Source organism: Pithys albifrons, chromosome 7 (genome assembly GCF_047495875.1).
Source record: "Pithys albifrons albifrons isolate INPA30051 chromosome 7, PitAlb_v1, whole genome shotgun sequence".
NCBI classification, from domain to species: Eukaryota; Metazoa; Chordata; class Aves; order Passeriformes; family Thamnophilidae; genus Pithys; species Pithys albifrons.
This window is the reverse complement of record NC_092464.1, coordinates 45,528,928-45,545,713: the sequence shown is the minus strand read 5'-3', so window position 1 is coordinate 45,545,713 and position 16,786 is coordinate 45,528,928. Positions and strand designations below refer to the sequence as shown.

Genomic DNA, 16,786 nt, shown 5'->3' with positions numbered 1-16,786 from the left:
TGGGTATGTAGTATTAGAGATTCAAAATGATAGGCAGTGAAATAAATCACTGCAAAGGAAGAGTGAAGATTAAAATAATTAAATGGAAGAAAGAAATATTAAAGTTGATCTAGAATCACATTTATGAATAATATCTACCATGAGAAAGACTGAATTTCAAGAATGATACCGAAGTAAGTATGCAACAAGCCTGCACTGCATAAATTCTGTGTATTGACTGATAACAGGTATTTAATAGTCATCACAAGCATGTTTAGATGACAGGAAACTTACCTGATGCAACTTTATGAACATAAATATTAAAAAAAACCAAACAAGAAACTCTGGAATTTAGCGAGGAGAAGGCTAACGGATAGCACAGTACCCACCCTCCAAAACAGCTTAAAGATTGCTCTTCTTCAGTAACATATTTTTTTTGCAACACACCAGGTAAACAAAACCATCAACAGTTTTCATGACCTTTATAACTGGCAGATCCTATTTAGGGATGGAAATTTCACATGTGACTACCCAAAATCATATACATGATAATTTATATTGAAAAAAATTCTAAAGGCAAATAGTGAAAATTGAGATCGTCATGCCAAGAGTATCAAACTTGTATTTGATACTATTAAATGCAATGTATGTTCCTCAGCATTTCTTGCTTGAATTGGGCAAATATATAGTTCTAATTAATGATCAAGCTCATTCACTCCATTTTGCAGGGGGTTTTGTCATTCAAAAAAGAAAAACCTACCTTAAAGAAACTTGTTATATAGGTTGGTTAGTTGGGGAGAACTGCATAAATGACTGCTTACACCAGATAGACCATTCCGTTTGATTTTACCAACATGCCTAATGAAACTTATTAGTTTGACAGGATTTAAGACATGTAGTACCTATAGAATCATAGAATTGATTGGGTTGGAAAAGACCTCAGAGATCGAGTCCAACCCTTGGGTCCAACTCTATCTATTAGAATACATATAATAAAAATTATTCTTACCACAATGACTTGGAAAAGAGCCGGGAAAAGATGAATTTCTTCCACGAGGCTGTAAAAACATATTTCAAGATTTATTTAAAAAGAGAGGAAAGGAATTTTTATTTAACACACCAAATTCACAACAGGAACAAAGCAGTAGAATAGCTATTGCCAAGATCCATGACCCAGAACCTTAGCCTTTGACTAGCTCTCAACAAAAATGGGGTCCACTTCAGATATTAAACAGAAACAGCAATGTTAGACTGCTTTGAAAATACTTCTAGGTCTGCTGCACTGATGTGATTCAAGTGAGTGGAACAGTAAATACGCTAATACTTTTTAATAGCAGAAATTAATAAAAATTCATAAGTATAGCACTATACATACCATGAAACAGTCAGAGTGCACCATTAACTACTCGAATTAATAGACTCAGCACACACAATGGAATTATAAACATGCTTTTCTAAAGCATGCTATATGTTTACCAGCTTCTTGGGTCTAACATATTTCTATATGATACTTTTGTTAGCCAGTTCTCTTGAGAATGCTGAGGAGTGGTGGCCCAAACACAGCTTTTATATTTACCTGCATTTCAAAAATAGCTTCTCATAAGCATATATATGCTGGTGTGTAAGAAGACTGTTCTCAAAAATCAGTCATAATTTACATTAATGCAGTATTTTCCACACTTAGAACACAAAACACTTTACATTTATTAGTCAAGTATGTATGTGTCTCTCCCACACTATGACATAAGAATCATGATTACACACTCTTAACTGTATTATATTGTCTAATTTAAAGAATGATTGTCACTTTTCCCTACACTCTACACTAGATACCCAACATCAAACATCACAGAGAACACCAAATTGAATGTTTCAAAAATTTTCTCGTGTCATTGTAACATTATTGAAGTGCTTCATGCACAATTGGAAGGTTTAGCCTCATAATACAACTAAGATAAGGCTGTCAACACAGAACCCAAAACCAGAGACCACATCTGGCACCTCACTGTACAAAAGACTGCAAAACTGTCTATTTAGTAGTATGTCAATTAAAACCACAAAGTTATATCGAACACTTCTCTGAGAATAAACAGGAGTTTTATTTGACCAAGATAAGCATTAAATTTCATGTTCAAAGCTTTACTATGTAAAACTCTATATGGGCTTCTGGCACAATAATAACCAGATAAATAATAATAAACAGATAAATTCTGTTTGGGAATTTATTTGTGAAAAATAACTTATATTTTCCTAAAATCACATAGTTCAATTTAAGAGTTTTTATTCATAGCCAGTAAGAAAAGAGAAGGTATTATTTTTATGGATAGCATAAGCTAAAGTACTAGGCTGTGAACTGAAGCAGCTAAAAGAAGTTCCACGTTCTCTTCCATGAACTTAATGAAAAATATTTAGAGGGGGCTAGAACAAACATCCAAGGGTCATAAAACAATAAAATGCTTCATTTACATCAAGGTACCTATCAGAGCCCAGGTTGTTCATATTTGCTGGAATCATGTCATGTAAAGAACATACAATAAAGAATGAACGCTATGCTAACGCAGCAACCATATCTATGAAGAACTATGAATTGTGTCTGAGTAACACAGACATATACATTATGTATGAATAATGGTTTACTATTTCTTACTGTTTCCCTATTTCTCTGATCCTTGCCTTCACTAAAATGTAATATAATGATTCTATGACATGGAATCCATATGAGTTCAGGGGGAAGCAGGGGTTTAGCATAAGAAGATCTGTTACATTGTACAGTGCTGGCATGTGGACCTAGAGACAAGTAAAACGCACCCACAAAGTTGTTCAAAACACAATAAAACTGTATTATTTTATGAACCTATATATACACCTTTAACAAAAGTAAGTAACAGCCTTGTTCAAACAAATGTGTTCATTTTTTTCTGCATACAGAAACGTTACACCCAGCAGAGAGAAGAGTTTACATAAGGAAAGAAATTCATTATTTCCATGTTTCGAAGCTTGAATTTAAGGACAATTTTTGCTTCTTATTAAGTTGAGGGGGAGGGAAAGCCCCATATGCAATGGAAACAAGTTCCTTTCATAGGTCAGGACAACATGAAAGCCATTCTCCTCTGGGCAATCTAATAGATAGACAGTTATGGCACCTTGGGCACAGCAAGTTCACAAGAGAGTCCCAGCACTGTAGATAGGAAGAGTTATTATATTTGAGGTTCATTTGCAGAGCCAAACCTACGAACTAAATTAAAAGCTTAGACCATGCCTGTAAAACAGAATTTTGCTGATGTGAGTATAACAATACTAAATGTAAAAAAGGCCATTTAAACACCACAAACTCCAACAGCAATCAAAAATGAAGTTTTGCCAGCACAAACCTACTTATGCTTAGGGTTTATTGAAATTACTTACCCCAGCAAAAGCCGTTTTTACTTTGCTACATAAGCAGCATTTAAACTGTGAACACATTAGCAGTAAAATACAATCAAATACCAAGAATAGCTAAGCAATCCTATTTTAGGCAAAACCTAGAAAAACGCTTTTGTGGTAAAGGTAAATTATGAAACAATTGTTTCCAAAACCTGCAAGCAGCCCCCATTGTTACAGCATTACAAAGTCAGCTTTACCTTTTGCTGAAATAAGCTAAAGCAGAACTAGAGCCAATATGGCTCTTCTTAAAGGTCACCTGCAAACCTTGATGACTGAAACAAGAAATAGCTGCAGCCTTTAAGGAAAATTACACACAGAACTTTTCTAAAGCATAAGGTCACATTAAGCATTGTATTAAGACAAAGCTTAAAGCTGATTTATCCCAGCTTTGCATATATGTGATCAAGAGGGAGAGTTATTGCACTCTTCATTACTATCTTACATACAAAGGAGATGTCTTAAAGCTAGTGAAAGAGGAGTTTAGGTATGGAATTTATTTAATACAATGTTCATATTCTAAACTAAAATTAGTTTGGTTCTTTATAGACTTCAATAAAATGTATATTAAACTGGGTCCTACTTTGTTTGGAAAACCTAGAGAATCAACACGATACACATAAGCAAATCAGAATACTAAATAACAATACTAAATATTTTCTTCTCATTTAAACCTACATATAAATAAATAACTGGCTCAAAATAACTGGTCATCTTATTTTGTAAGACTTGCTATCATTAAAATCTGAATTTTTAATATACTAACCATTTTCAGAATGGTATTATGCCTCCAATTTTGCTTTCCAACAATTTACAAGATCTGTTTTTCTAAGATACCCTAAATTACTTTCTTTCAAAACACAAACCTACTGCAGGACACTGAACAACAAAGGTTTTCTGTGGCAGCTTGCTTAAAAATTTAGAAGACGGAAAACGTGATGCAAGCTTTAAAGAAAAGTTGGATTGGGGGTGTGAAAATCTGGGTATTACAGACATTCTAAGCTGAACAAATGAGCAGAAAGTATTCTGAAGAGCAGAACTGGTGCACATGCACAAAGCAAGAACAGAGACACCAAGGTTCAAGGAATGAAATGTCAAATCCATGAAAATTTTTTGAAGAATTTGGTCAGCTGGTTGATAGAGTATGCTCGAGCTTTTAGAATGTATTTTATAAGAACTCCTACTAAAGGGTCTTAATAAATAAGCATGATTGTTCAGATTGCAAAGGCACAATTAAAGGAGACAATATTCTAGACATTTATGAAGTAGTGTGTTTCTTTATTCACTGTAGGACATCAAATTAAGTGGCAAGTGCCAGATCAGACAAAGAAATTTCAAGAAAATATCTGAAGATGATAAATCTTTGTATCCATGTGATTATGCTACAGAATAACTATTATTTGTCAAATATATTTTCAACCCACATAAATGAAATGAAAATTACTCCTCAGTAGTTACTATCTACAGAACACCATGAATTCTTACATGGCTTCTGAGAAAAACAACCTGAGGAAGCCTCCAGAAAGCATTCCCCTCACTTAACTCCTTCCCATATTCTTCTCCGGGCACCTTCTGGCACAAGAGAATGGACTGGACAGTGGCTTAGATTTGCCTCATACCAAACAGGGAATTTGTGGCAGAACTGAACTCACTCAAGTCTGCAGCTCCAACTGTAGCATCCCAATCTGCTGACTCTTCCCCATTATCTGCTTTTTTTATATTCACAAAGGCAAAAACTCATTATTGAAAGTAAAAATATCCCTGAATTAATGGCATTTTCTCCTCTTTTTAAAGCTTTACATTAAAAGAATAAATATGTGAACCTTTCAGTATGATACTTTTCAAAAATTCACTTAACAGCAACATCAAATATTAGTCTCACATTTTTGCAGTTTAGACATCCAGTAATTGATCAGCAACACAAAAGAGGAAACAAAATTACAGGTTTAAGGTTAATAGCTAATTTCTTTCCTAAAGGGGAGCTTTTATAAAATGTAACTCTGAGGAGTTGTGTTTCACATTAAAACCGGTGATTAGTATTACAGGCTGTACATGACTAGACTGTGAGAACTCACTTGCAATAATGAACTCTGACCACTGCCTTTGATATGAGTTACAGTGATATGTGACTTGACAACACTGTTACTGCTGACACACAACTTCCCACTTCAAGAGTCTGTTTCTGGGCAAGCCTTCCTTCAATAAAGCAGCCTACGTGCAAATATTACACCAATAAATAGGAATAGCAAAGATCATACAAATTCTTTGGTGTTTCATATTAGCATTACTCTGCTAATAAGAAAATCAGTGTTTTTACAACTCAATTTTCATAGATGTGAAACTAGCATAATCAAAATCAGGTTCTAAATCTACATAAACATTCCCTAAGGTTCTAATGAAACAGTTTTCATCCACTGGCAATCTCTTTCAATCCATCTGCATTGTAATTTCCTCACTAGTGCTGTACATCTCTAACATGCAATTCTGCTGCTCAGTTCTGCTGGACTAGGCCCTAAGGCTTACCTGTTATCAGAACTGCTCCATTTTATTTATTCATAGTCATTACAGAAAACAAGAAAACACATAAAAACAGAGAAGTAATTTAGAAGCAAATAGATCTACTTTTTAAAGTGAGCATTTCAGCCTTCAACTAGGAAATTAAAATGACTAACGAGAGGAATAAAGAGCTTTTAAAGCAATTAATACAAGCTCACAAGAATGAATTGGAAAAACAAACACTGATGCACTGGTCCTCTGGTACGGCAAAGAAACCAGAGCAGGTTCAAAAACAATCTATGCACAAACTAACAGTGCTTGTGAACTGAACCGCAATTCCACCAACATAAGACAATTAAAAGCACCAACTGAACTCCAAAGAGTTTGGTTTTGTTTTGGAGTTTGGTTTTTTTTGGCTTTTTAAAGTCAAGGGCAAGGATAGACCATTTCAGAATCTGCTGGAACTCCCTTTAATGGTCTTTAATAGCTAATGCATAGTACAAACAGTAGCACGAATGAAGTTTGAAATTAGACCACTCTTGGATGATTCCAAAGACACTATGATAGTTACTTGAATTAGTCAAGACAATCTGCTGTGATGTACAAGGTTGATATTATCTTCACAGGTACTATATCTACAGCATTTAGAAGCAGAAGATTTTTTGTTGTTGTTGCTCTTCAACACCTTCCTGTTTTGTTTCCTGACACCTTTACCCCTTTTTTAAAGCAGTACCTAAAATTTGCCTGGGAAATCTATTTTAAGGACAGGAGGTGGGGAAGGTTCCTTAATTTGGTTCCCTGTCCTTTGCCATAAATCTAAGAAGGGTCACACCATTAGCTTTTAGATAAGTGTTTCTCCCTCAGGAAATGACCTTAATAACAGAACACTGGAATGTGTCCCACTCCCATGATTATTATCTAAAGCAATATCTCACATTCCTCTCACCTCTTCTCTCTTACCTTTGCTGTCTCCCTTCCTTACAACCAAAAACGTTTGTTTTAGCAAGGCATAAAAACCAGACTCCACAGCTTAAGTTTAGTTTCCAGATATATTAATGTCATCAAATGGTATGAGTTTCTGACTAAAGGTAAGCCAAGTAGATGCATAAAACAGCACACAGCTACATTTCCCAAGGTTATCTCTAAGGCCAAAAGACAAGCTAAAAATCTAGATCCAGAAATGTTTCCTGGAGTATCACAGTATAGAATACCTTACAATAGTCAAAACATTTAAGAGCAGCTAACTGGTATACCAGATTAACAGAAACTAAGAAATTCATATCAACTCCTCCTTACTACTAGAAAAAACTAGCAATCTGATCATTACAAACCACAACAAAACAGCATAAAAGACTCAAAGCAGGAAAAAAGAAATCCCCAGCCCTTAACAGATCATGTCTGACTTCCTACCTATCCACATAACTTACCCATTAAGTTGATAACACACAATGGGACAAGGTATCTTATGATACTGCTCTTTTTGGATACAGACTTTGCACTGTTAAATCAGATCTCACCTTGCTGCAGACATTTGCTTTCACTTGTGAGAAGTTCTGTTCCTTCAACAACTGTTCACGCAAGTACAATCCACCAAGAGCAATTAACAGGGGAAAAAAAAACTAGTCCAAATTTCCAGTAGTGCAGTATAGCAGCAAGGGAAGCAGACTCACCAGTCTATGGGAGATAGGTGTGCTCTTTATTGCCCTCATAGCTCATTCCCAGTGCCCACTCATTCCTAATCACTTGAATCTGTGCTCATATACCCCAGAGAAGGGGTGGGGTGAAGAGCCCCTCAGCCAATGGGTGTAAAGTTAATCTCATGGGCAGGTGCAATTAATTATCTTAAAGTCCATCTCCTGGGCAGGTGCAACTGATTATCTTTTGATTACAAACCCTTCTGCAATAGTCCAGAGATCAACCACTGAAGCTGGAAGTTTCCTTAATATCAGTGATTTCTTTTAAAATCAGCAGTCTCAAAATAGCTAAATCTGAACTCTGCCAGTAATTCTCACACTGGTTTTAATGTTCACAATTTTTCTTATCACAAAACACTAAAAATTCTCAAAGACAAGGCAACAGGTGTTTAGGAGAGCCACAACAGACACTACTAACTAACAATTACTAACACTCTCCAAACACTGTTTGCTTTGACCCAGGTATAGAATAGGCAACTGATGGACAAAATTCTGTTCAAAGCTCATCCTTCCAGTATCTGCTATTATGTTTGTAAACAAACTAAGTGAGGTATCACATAGCAATTGTTGTGTGATGTAAAAACGGACAAAAGGGAAACACCTGATTTTACACTCTAATCCATTAAGGTCAAAACTGAACAGAAAACCTTCACCCTTTTTTAAAACTGGATTGTCATTGGACACTCATATGATCAGATGTCCAGAAACACACTGAAGCTGGGTTTTTTCACACCTACCACCTTACACCAGAGGGAACTTATGTTTGTGAGAGATCTAATTCTGCAGCACACTCATGGGATATCACTAGAGTTTTTTGCTGCTAAATTGAAAAGTAATACAGTGGAAGAGCTTCCATAATAGAGAATGTTCAAAATTACCTCAACAGTGGAGCAATGGCAAAGATTATAAAGCATTTTAATACTATTACAAAATGCTAATTAAAAGCATTAAAAATAGGTACTGTAATTAGCATATTACATCATAAGCTAAAAAGACATTGAAAATATAATAGTATTTGAATATCTGTGTCTATGCTTTATATAATAAATAGCCTGCAATAGAAAACAGAAGCATCCAAAAATGGTAAAAGAAGATGAAGTCTCTCTCCTCTGGTATCACTTACAGTATCAGCTATGAAAAAAATGAAACAAAAAAACAGAGTGCATCTGTCTCCTTTCAAGTGCTAAAGTAAGAACTGCTCAAATGCTCAAATGCCTCTGTCAGGAACCACATTGGTAAAGTCTGAGCTGATGGGAAGAAGACCAAAAAGCATGAGATACAATAAAACTGGTGGAATTAAAAGAGACACAGAAAGAAAGAGAGAATGTGTTAGGTAAACAAGTCTGAGAACAAGCTATCATATGGAACAAACTAAATAAATTCACAGTAGCCCTCATTCTCCTCCCAATTCATATTTTATTTCAAAATAATGTTAATTACAGCTATTTGTGAAAGACATGGAAACAGTAAATTAAATTCTAACTTAACATTTTGTCATTTTACAGTTGATTTGTTACCACCATTTTTATTCATTTAAAGTCACAGGTGAAAGTATCCAGCCTTGAAAGCCAGGCATTGATAAAGTGTAAGCTTGGAGAAGCCACAGAGACTCAGTGCACTGACTTACACTGCTCTCATCAATACTAAAACACAGTAGAGTTTTCCCACAAAGAACAAATTAAATCCCACATTGTGTCCAATGTTATTTATTTACTTCCCATTGCATATTTTGTACATACTTTCCATCTCTCTAGAGTTTTCCCACAAAGAACAAATTAAATCCCACATTGTGTCCAATGTTATTTATTTACTTCCCATCGTATTTTTTGCAGATACTTTCCATCTCTCTAACGAAAGGGGCAAAAGGGAGCATATGCCTTGAGTAATTCTAACCTCCATGGGAGCTGATTAATTAGCCATCAAACCAAAACAGAACCAATTTTGAGAGGGTGTTCACCAAAGCTTGCACCTGGTTTCCATTTCATTCGCTAGCAGTTTGTATAAATATGAATATATTATTCACCTCTGCCATGTTTTTGGAACATTGGCTACTTCAATCAAAAGTTTTTGGGAAGCCAAAGAATCAGGGAGAAGACAAACCCAAGGGATTACCTGAACTGCACTCCTTCAGAAACCTTGCCAGACAAACCATTTAGTGAAAGTAAAAGAAGAGGACCAGTAAGACGTGAGAAACAGAACGATTACAGATGGGGAATCTGGATTCTGGTAGCCAGTCCTTAGATGACAGCTCTGGATAAACTGGTATTTAAAATTATTAATAGTTTGTTGAATATCCAGAGCTGCTCTTTAATACTACTAAGAAAAGAATTTCTGTCTGGTGCCAGATGACCCTGAGGATGAGTGTGCACCCAAAATTCTCCTACATTGAGCACAACAGTAAACACATGTGATTCCTCAAATAAAGAGAATTCAGTAGGGAGAGGAAATGTTCTGTTCAAGATACAGAAATATTCTTTATAACTCAGAGTATTAGAATATCTGTGGGCTAATTCTAAAAGTGGAAAACTGTTCTCCTTGTTTCTATAATACAGAAAATCCTGTAGTAGCACAAACAGCTTCTTTACAATAAAACTATTCTATACAATCCAAAACACTTAAAATCTCCCTATTTCCTAGTTCATTTGTACTTGGTATATTAAGGCACCATTCCCAATAGCATCATAAAAGATTAAAAGAGGATGTTTGATCTTCTGTAATAAAAAGTGGGAAAACAAATTAGATTTCCTTTCTTACATTTTTTTTCCTCTTGTGCTCATTTTGATCAACCAAAGCAAGACACTAGAATGCTTGGCAACCTCTTGGCTGTAACACTGTCAGACACCAAGGACTGCAACAGTGACTGCAAGAACAACCAGATTTTCCAGGCATATCCAGGAAGATCGAGAGGTGCTTCCTTATTATTATCTACTCACACAGTTTAATTTCTTTGCCACTTTTTTTTCCCATTACACTCTAAACAAGAAGAAAGAGATAATTAAATACTTCTAAACATACCAAGGGTACCTACACCAAATATTAAAATTCATATTGAGGAACATTAATAGGTAGGAATATCTGCAGGAAAACTGACTACCTTACAAGTTAATTAACTGGTGTAAACCTTTAACAAATACATCACCTAGTCCTAGCTACAAATATGCTTACTTGGACAATAGCGTTTTGATAATGCTTTGCATTTTGGGTGTTTTTTATATTTTGAGGATAATTTTAATGCTAAAATTCTTACAATTTTGTCTCTAGTGGTTCATTGGCTAAATCCATATTAAAATAACCAGGATCATATAAAATTGACACAAAAAAGTAAGCTTGTGTTCTGTAGCAAATACTCTCCAAGGATTTTCTAAATCAAAGTGCTAGTCAAAGTAGTACGATAGTGAGGTGTGTTATTACCAATTCCTAATAGGAGAACAGAAATTGAAACAGAAAGAACGCAGTACAACAGAGAATCTGTAGTTGTCTCACCTCACAGCAGCAGGGCTGTGCTCAGTCAAGGCCACCAGCAGCTTCAGAGCATACATTGGTACAGGGTCTGGAGCCAGCAGGATGTGCTCGTACCTGAAAGGCAAGGGCAGAAGAGGCAGAAACAGTGAGAGGAAAAAAAAAGTCAAGAGATTCATGTCAAAAAAGTTGATATTAAAAATGCATCATTTCCTATTTCCAAACTTTATAATGCAGACTTCGCGAATGTAGATTTGGGCAGGGCTCTCCCCATGTGCCCTTCCAGCCTGCACAGTGGATTTTTTAGGTCAGGCACAGCGTGCACAGAACTGGCCCTACCGTTTCAGTCCCGAGGTCCATCTGCCACGGCCGAGTGACCTTGGACAGTGACAGTGAAGTCCTCGGGACTGTCACAGCCCCCGGTACTGACCAGGGCTGACCCTGCTGAGCATCCGAGATCTGATGGGATGGGATGGCAGGGAGGCTTTAACTGCCAGGGGACGGTCCCACTGAGACCTGAACTCACGTCCTTGGGATTCAGAGTCCAGAGTGCTCTCCTTTACACCACGGGACTGCCCCGAACTTTATAGTAACCACAAGGGAAATACAATGCTGTTTGGACTTGTACAGAGCAACAAGGCTTGCTTACAAAGAGTATTTTAAAGCCACCATCAGACTGACTTTAAAAGCAGCATTAATAAAAAGTTTAGAGGGAGATACATAATTGCAAAATATGTAACAATATATACACTTGTGTATATATATATATGCATATATTTATACGCAGGTTGTATATATAACGCATGCATATTTTATAACTATGAAATATATTTATAAAACATCAACCTTGTCTACATGCATATGACTCATTAATCTATAGTAAATATTTAATATATAAAAAAATTTTATCTTCAAGAAAAGTAGAAAATAAGCATCAAAATATTAGGCAAAAGATTTATTGGGTGCTGAGGAAAATGATAAAACAGCTTATATTTCATTAAGCTCTATATTTTGTCTACATAGTGATATTTTGTCAAAATTGAAAAAAAATCACATTTGCTTTATATTTTATCTCAAATTTCAAAAAAATATTGCTTTCACTACACCATACTTCCATTTGCCAAGTAATGTGGAACAGAACAATATAAAAATACTACAAAAGAACAGTTATTGAGAGCTATGGCAGTGAAAATAAAAGAAAAACCTCTTCAAAACAATTCCAAATATCACCTCATGGAAATCTTGATAAGGGGGGAACAGGCTGCTGAAAACAAAATAGACCTTATTGTTGCTACTGACGTTCCAGTGATGCTCACCCAACAAACAGGCATAATTTTATTGGGTTTAAATCAGAATGTAGCTGGATGGCAGTAAAATACAATGATGGAAGTGAGAGACAAGTAAGCATGGAAAACCAAACTCAGGTCAAAACACAGCTTTTGATTACAAATAGTGCTACCCTAAACATGCGGAAGTAATAGCATAGAATGCATAAACCTCTTCATGTGTAACAGAAAAGGGGGTAACATTCCTACACAAGCACAACGCCCACAGGCAATGCATTACGGCCACCACACACCGACTTCAGTGTGCCGCTGTAGAGTTGCAAACACATCACAGTATCTACAGAATGATCAGCTTCACGTCTTCAGTGATTAGAATCTCTCTTTTACAAGTAACAGATCCCAGTTCCCCAAAGAAAACTATTTCCCAGTGGTGATTAAAAAGTCTCTTCCTTCATAAAAGAAGAAAACACTGAAACACATTAGTAGACCCTGATCTCGAAAGCAACACATATTCCTACCAAACATAATGGGCCTATTTGCAATTTTTTTTGCCAAGTCTGTGACTAAATCTTCCAAGACAAGCAAAGGTGCTATCAGGTGACTCAGATGCCAGAAATCATCTGCTTGTTGCATAAGACATGGATTTATGTCTCCAAAACAGTAATTCCTAATAGGAGTAATGAATGAATCAACCATGCTAGCTTAAAAATGTGACACTTGGCAATATACTTGTTTATATAAACACATCAATACCTTCCCTAAACAGCTCCACTTTAAACAATTTCCAGCCTTCTGTATGTTACATTTGAGAGACACTATCACTACTTAGCATACTTAGCATCCTAATTCCTCGAGGTTCAAGAAAAAAGTCGCTTTATTTCCTTTTCCTTGAAACTCAATTCTCACCTTCCCCAAGACAATATTAGTAAAGGATATTTCTAAGGGAGGTGCAGTGATCCATCAAACCAAATACCACATGAGAAAAGGCAGATTACTACAGTCAATGTCTTAGCAATTAATATAAACACATTGCCTGAATAAAGGCCATTAGGAGCTATGAATCTTCTCTGAAGGGAAAATACTCTGTGCTTGAGATACTTTATTAAATGAATGAGCCATCAGAGGATTTTGCTGCCACTTCAAAACACCAAACAGTTTAGTAACAGTAGAAGATATTTTAAAGAGGTTCTGTAAACTCCCAATACTACACACTAAGGAGTTACTTTGTCAAACTTTTCTACAAACAATCATGACAAAAGGACCAAAAGATCTAGGGATATTAACTCTCCTAAGCTCTTAAAAAAGACTGAACATTACGTCGTCTTCTGGACTTTGTACTTGGAGAACTGGCCTGGCAGCCTACTAAGAACAACCTACATAAATGAAATAAAACTTTATTTACACATTCCTCTATTTTGTTGGTTCTGGCTCAATTTTCAAATTATATATAACTCTGAATAGTAAGAATTAAAATGAAATAGAGCTGGATACAACGCATTTGCCATGTATTCATTGTCTACAGCTGCAAGTTTCATTTTGGTTATGAAATGCTCAGGCAAATAACCTTTCAGTAAGCTGAAATTTGATGACACTATTTTATTCAATTCAATCAAAATCCTACAAGGAAGCTAACATTCTGATCTATAAATGCACAAATATTTAATGAAATTACCATTTTATTGATGATGCAGAAGGTGAGAAAAAAATAGTAATCACCACACTCCTGCATTTACCTCAAAATTAAGTCCATTTATATTTCATGCACAGTGACCCTCATTCTACTTTGAGGGTAAGTTTCACATTTAAATTAATTTGAGGAAAATATTTATAGGAATGAAAGATATTTTATTTCATAAAAAGAACATCACATATTAAACCTGAATGTTCCTGTCTTCCATATCCAACAGTTCTCAGTAGACTCAAAAGGGGTAGAAAAACCCACTTTCCCACACAGACTGCCCATGAACAAAGAGCCATCACATATCTCCCCTCTCCTGACTGTCTCCAGCTGAGTCACACCCTGTCCCAGCCTTTACCCAGCAACAGAAAGACTAAACATCAGCAAACACCTCTTCCGCCTTCAGATGTTCTGAGTTCTCAAGTAACCCACACACCTTGGGATAGAGCTTTACCTTATCTTTACAGTAGGTTACACTGAATCTTAAAGCCTGGAACCAAGATTCTGAGCTGTTGCAAGACCCTTTTTCAGACTTTCATACAACATAAAGCATGTAAAGATGGCACAGGTGCAGTCCCCAACATAAGACCATATTTAGTCTCAGACCAAAAAGCCCTGCCACTCAGTGGAGCTAACAAGGTCAGACACAGGAGCGTACTGGCTGTTTTCCTTCCAGTTTGCAATTAGCCTGGCACACCCTCCAAACACACGTCCTTCAGGTCAACAAAAAACATTGTGTAAAAAGGGCATGTTTCATGGGCAAGATAGACAAAGGCAAGTTCAAGAGCAAGGACAGAACTGTCTCCCTAGATTCCAGGTCTCTTATCTGAAGAAAAATATCTGACAGCTTTTAATAATGCATAGAGTCTATTTTAAAAGTAATGTTTCCAGTTTAATTTGTACTGATACATTCTGTATTTCACAGGGGAAAAAAATGTGAAAGAAGGTATGAAAGTTTCTCTCTAAACCCTTAAGATGTCCTTTCAATTCTCTGTCATAGACAAAAGTTTACACATCTTGCATTGATAAAACTTTGGTCCTCAAACTGTAAGAGCATTATTCAATTAGGAAAGAGAGTCTCATATTTGGAGAGGGCACTATGTTTCTGATCATAATCCAGCACCCATTCCTTCAGCCTTCTTCTATTTATTTAATGTAGGGGTGGGGAACAATTTTCTCACTTAGGGCAGCTAAGTATTCATCACTTTTGAGGACCACACATGAAAATACACTGTACTATTATTAGAATAAGGTAAACTGTGAACGATGACTCATCACTACTGTACTCAGCTCATGTTCATGCTTTCCTTCCCTCTGCTCACAGATGTTACCAGGTTACAGTCAGCATGTGCATTACACAGAGAGCTGTCTTCATGCTCACCTGCAAGTCAGCATGAAATAAGAGGCCTCATTTGAGCATAGACTTCATAAATGACATTCCAGACCACATCTGGGTAAACCATGGAGGATTAATCCATGATGTACTATTCCTCTTAAAAAAGCTATATGCCATTGCATATGATATCAGAACATCTTACATGAAGGCACAATATCCAAAACAGACAAAAAGATGTTGTGGTTGGAATGGTCTAACTTTATTAGTGATACAAAGAGGAGTATTTAAATCACAGCCCAAAAGCTAAAGGTAGTCCTGCTTTGCTCCAAGAACTGCCAGAGGCACAGAATCAGAAATGAGTGTCACACAGAAGTTGTGTTTGTGCTGTATATGACAAAATACTAAATAAACCTAGAAGGACATGCTGTGCAGAGAACTGTGGCAGCAGTTAATTGCTATTCCTCTTTTGGCTTTCCCATTTAAACATAAAAGGGTAGTTAAACAAGTACGCTGTCAGAATGGATTGAGGATCAGGTTATTCCCCATCACAGGAGCAGTGTTACACTTACTGAGGCAGCAGTAACTCTCTAATGAGGGACAGAAGCTTGCTGTTTGAGTCGAGGCTCTCCCCTTTCTCTTCGGCCATGGCCTCGTGGCTCACAAGCAGCGATGTGGTTTCTGAGAGCAGCCGCAGGCTGAAGAGTCTCCATTCCACTTGAAAAGGAAGGTGCCAAGAATGTGACCACACTGAAGCATAATTACAGCCAAATGTGGAATTCAGGGAAACTGTATCTGATGTGCCCATGTACTTACCATTCTGACTGTGGACCAAAGAAACCAGTGGTGGGACGATACAGTCTTCAACCTAACCCACAGAATTAGAAAGATCTGGCTTAGATTATTCACAGAGGAAAAAAACAGAACAGACATACACTAACAGCTGTGTTTATTCCACTGCTACAGCCCTTAATCAAAGAGATGAATAATCATGGAATTCCATCCATAATCACACTTATTAAGCCACCACGTTCAATTTTCTCCAGTAAACTGCCTCCAGTTACAGACATTAATGCACTTTTAGGTAGAAAACAACTTTGGTCAAATTCATTGACAGGGAATTTTAATTTAAAATACAGAATTCCGTGCATGAAAAAGAAGCATTAGAATATCTTAATCCTGATGCTTTAATCCATAAACTAATCATTGAATAAAGTGCAGAAGAAAAATCCTTCTAAAACAGAACTGCACAGAATTAAGATACATCAGGAAAGATGTACTGCTTCTAATTAAATAAAAATTAAATCTATTAAATTAAATTAAAAATCTATTAAATATAGATTCTTGAAAAAATTTTAACTTCTTCCATTCTGGTAATACACAGTCTTTCACTAAAATCTGAACTCACATACATAAGATGGTCAGTATGAAAAAATATAAA

At 36.1% G+C, this 16,786-nt stretch overlaps 1 protein-coding gene across 4 annotated transcripts in view; it reads right to left on the bottom strand.

The window, feature by feature from the left end:
- The window catches only part of ULK4 (unc-51 like kinase 4), a 205,180-nt gene that overhangs the window by 115,084 nt on the left and 73,310 nt on the right, over positions 1-16,786 (bottom strand). For all 4 annotated transcript variants that reach the window (XM_071561347.1, XM_071561350.1, XM_071561349.1 and 1 more), the window contains 4 exons: positions 16,162-16,213; positions 15,918-16,062; positions 11,073-11,165; positions 989-1,037 (listed from right to left, as the gene is read on the bottom strand). In XM_071561347.1, the coding sequence (XP_071417448.1) occupies positions 989-1,037; positions 11,073-11,165; positions 15,918-16,062; positions 16,162-16,213 (339 nt within the window). The remainder of the gene's footprint in view (positions 1-988; positions 1,038-11,072; positions 11,166-15,917; positions 16,063-16,161; positions 16,214-16,786) is intronic.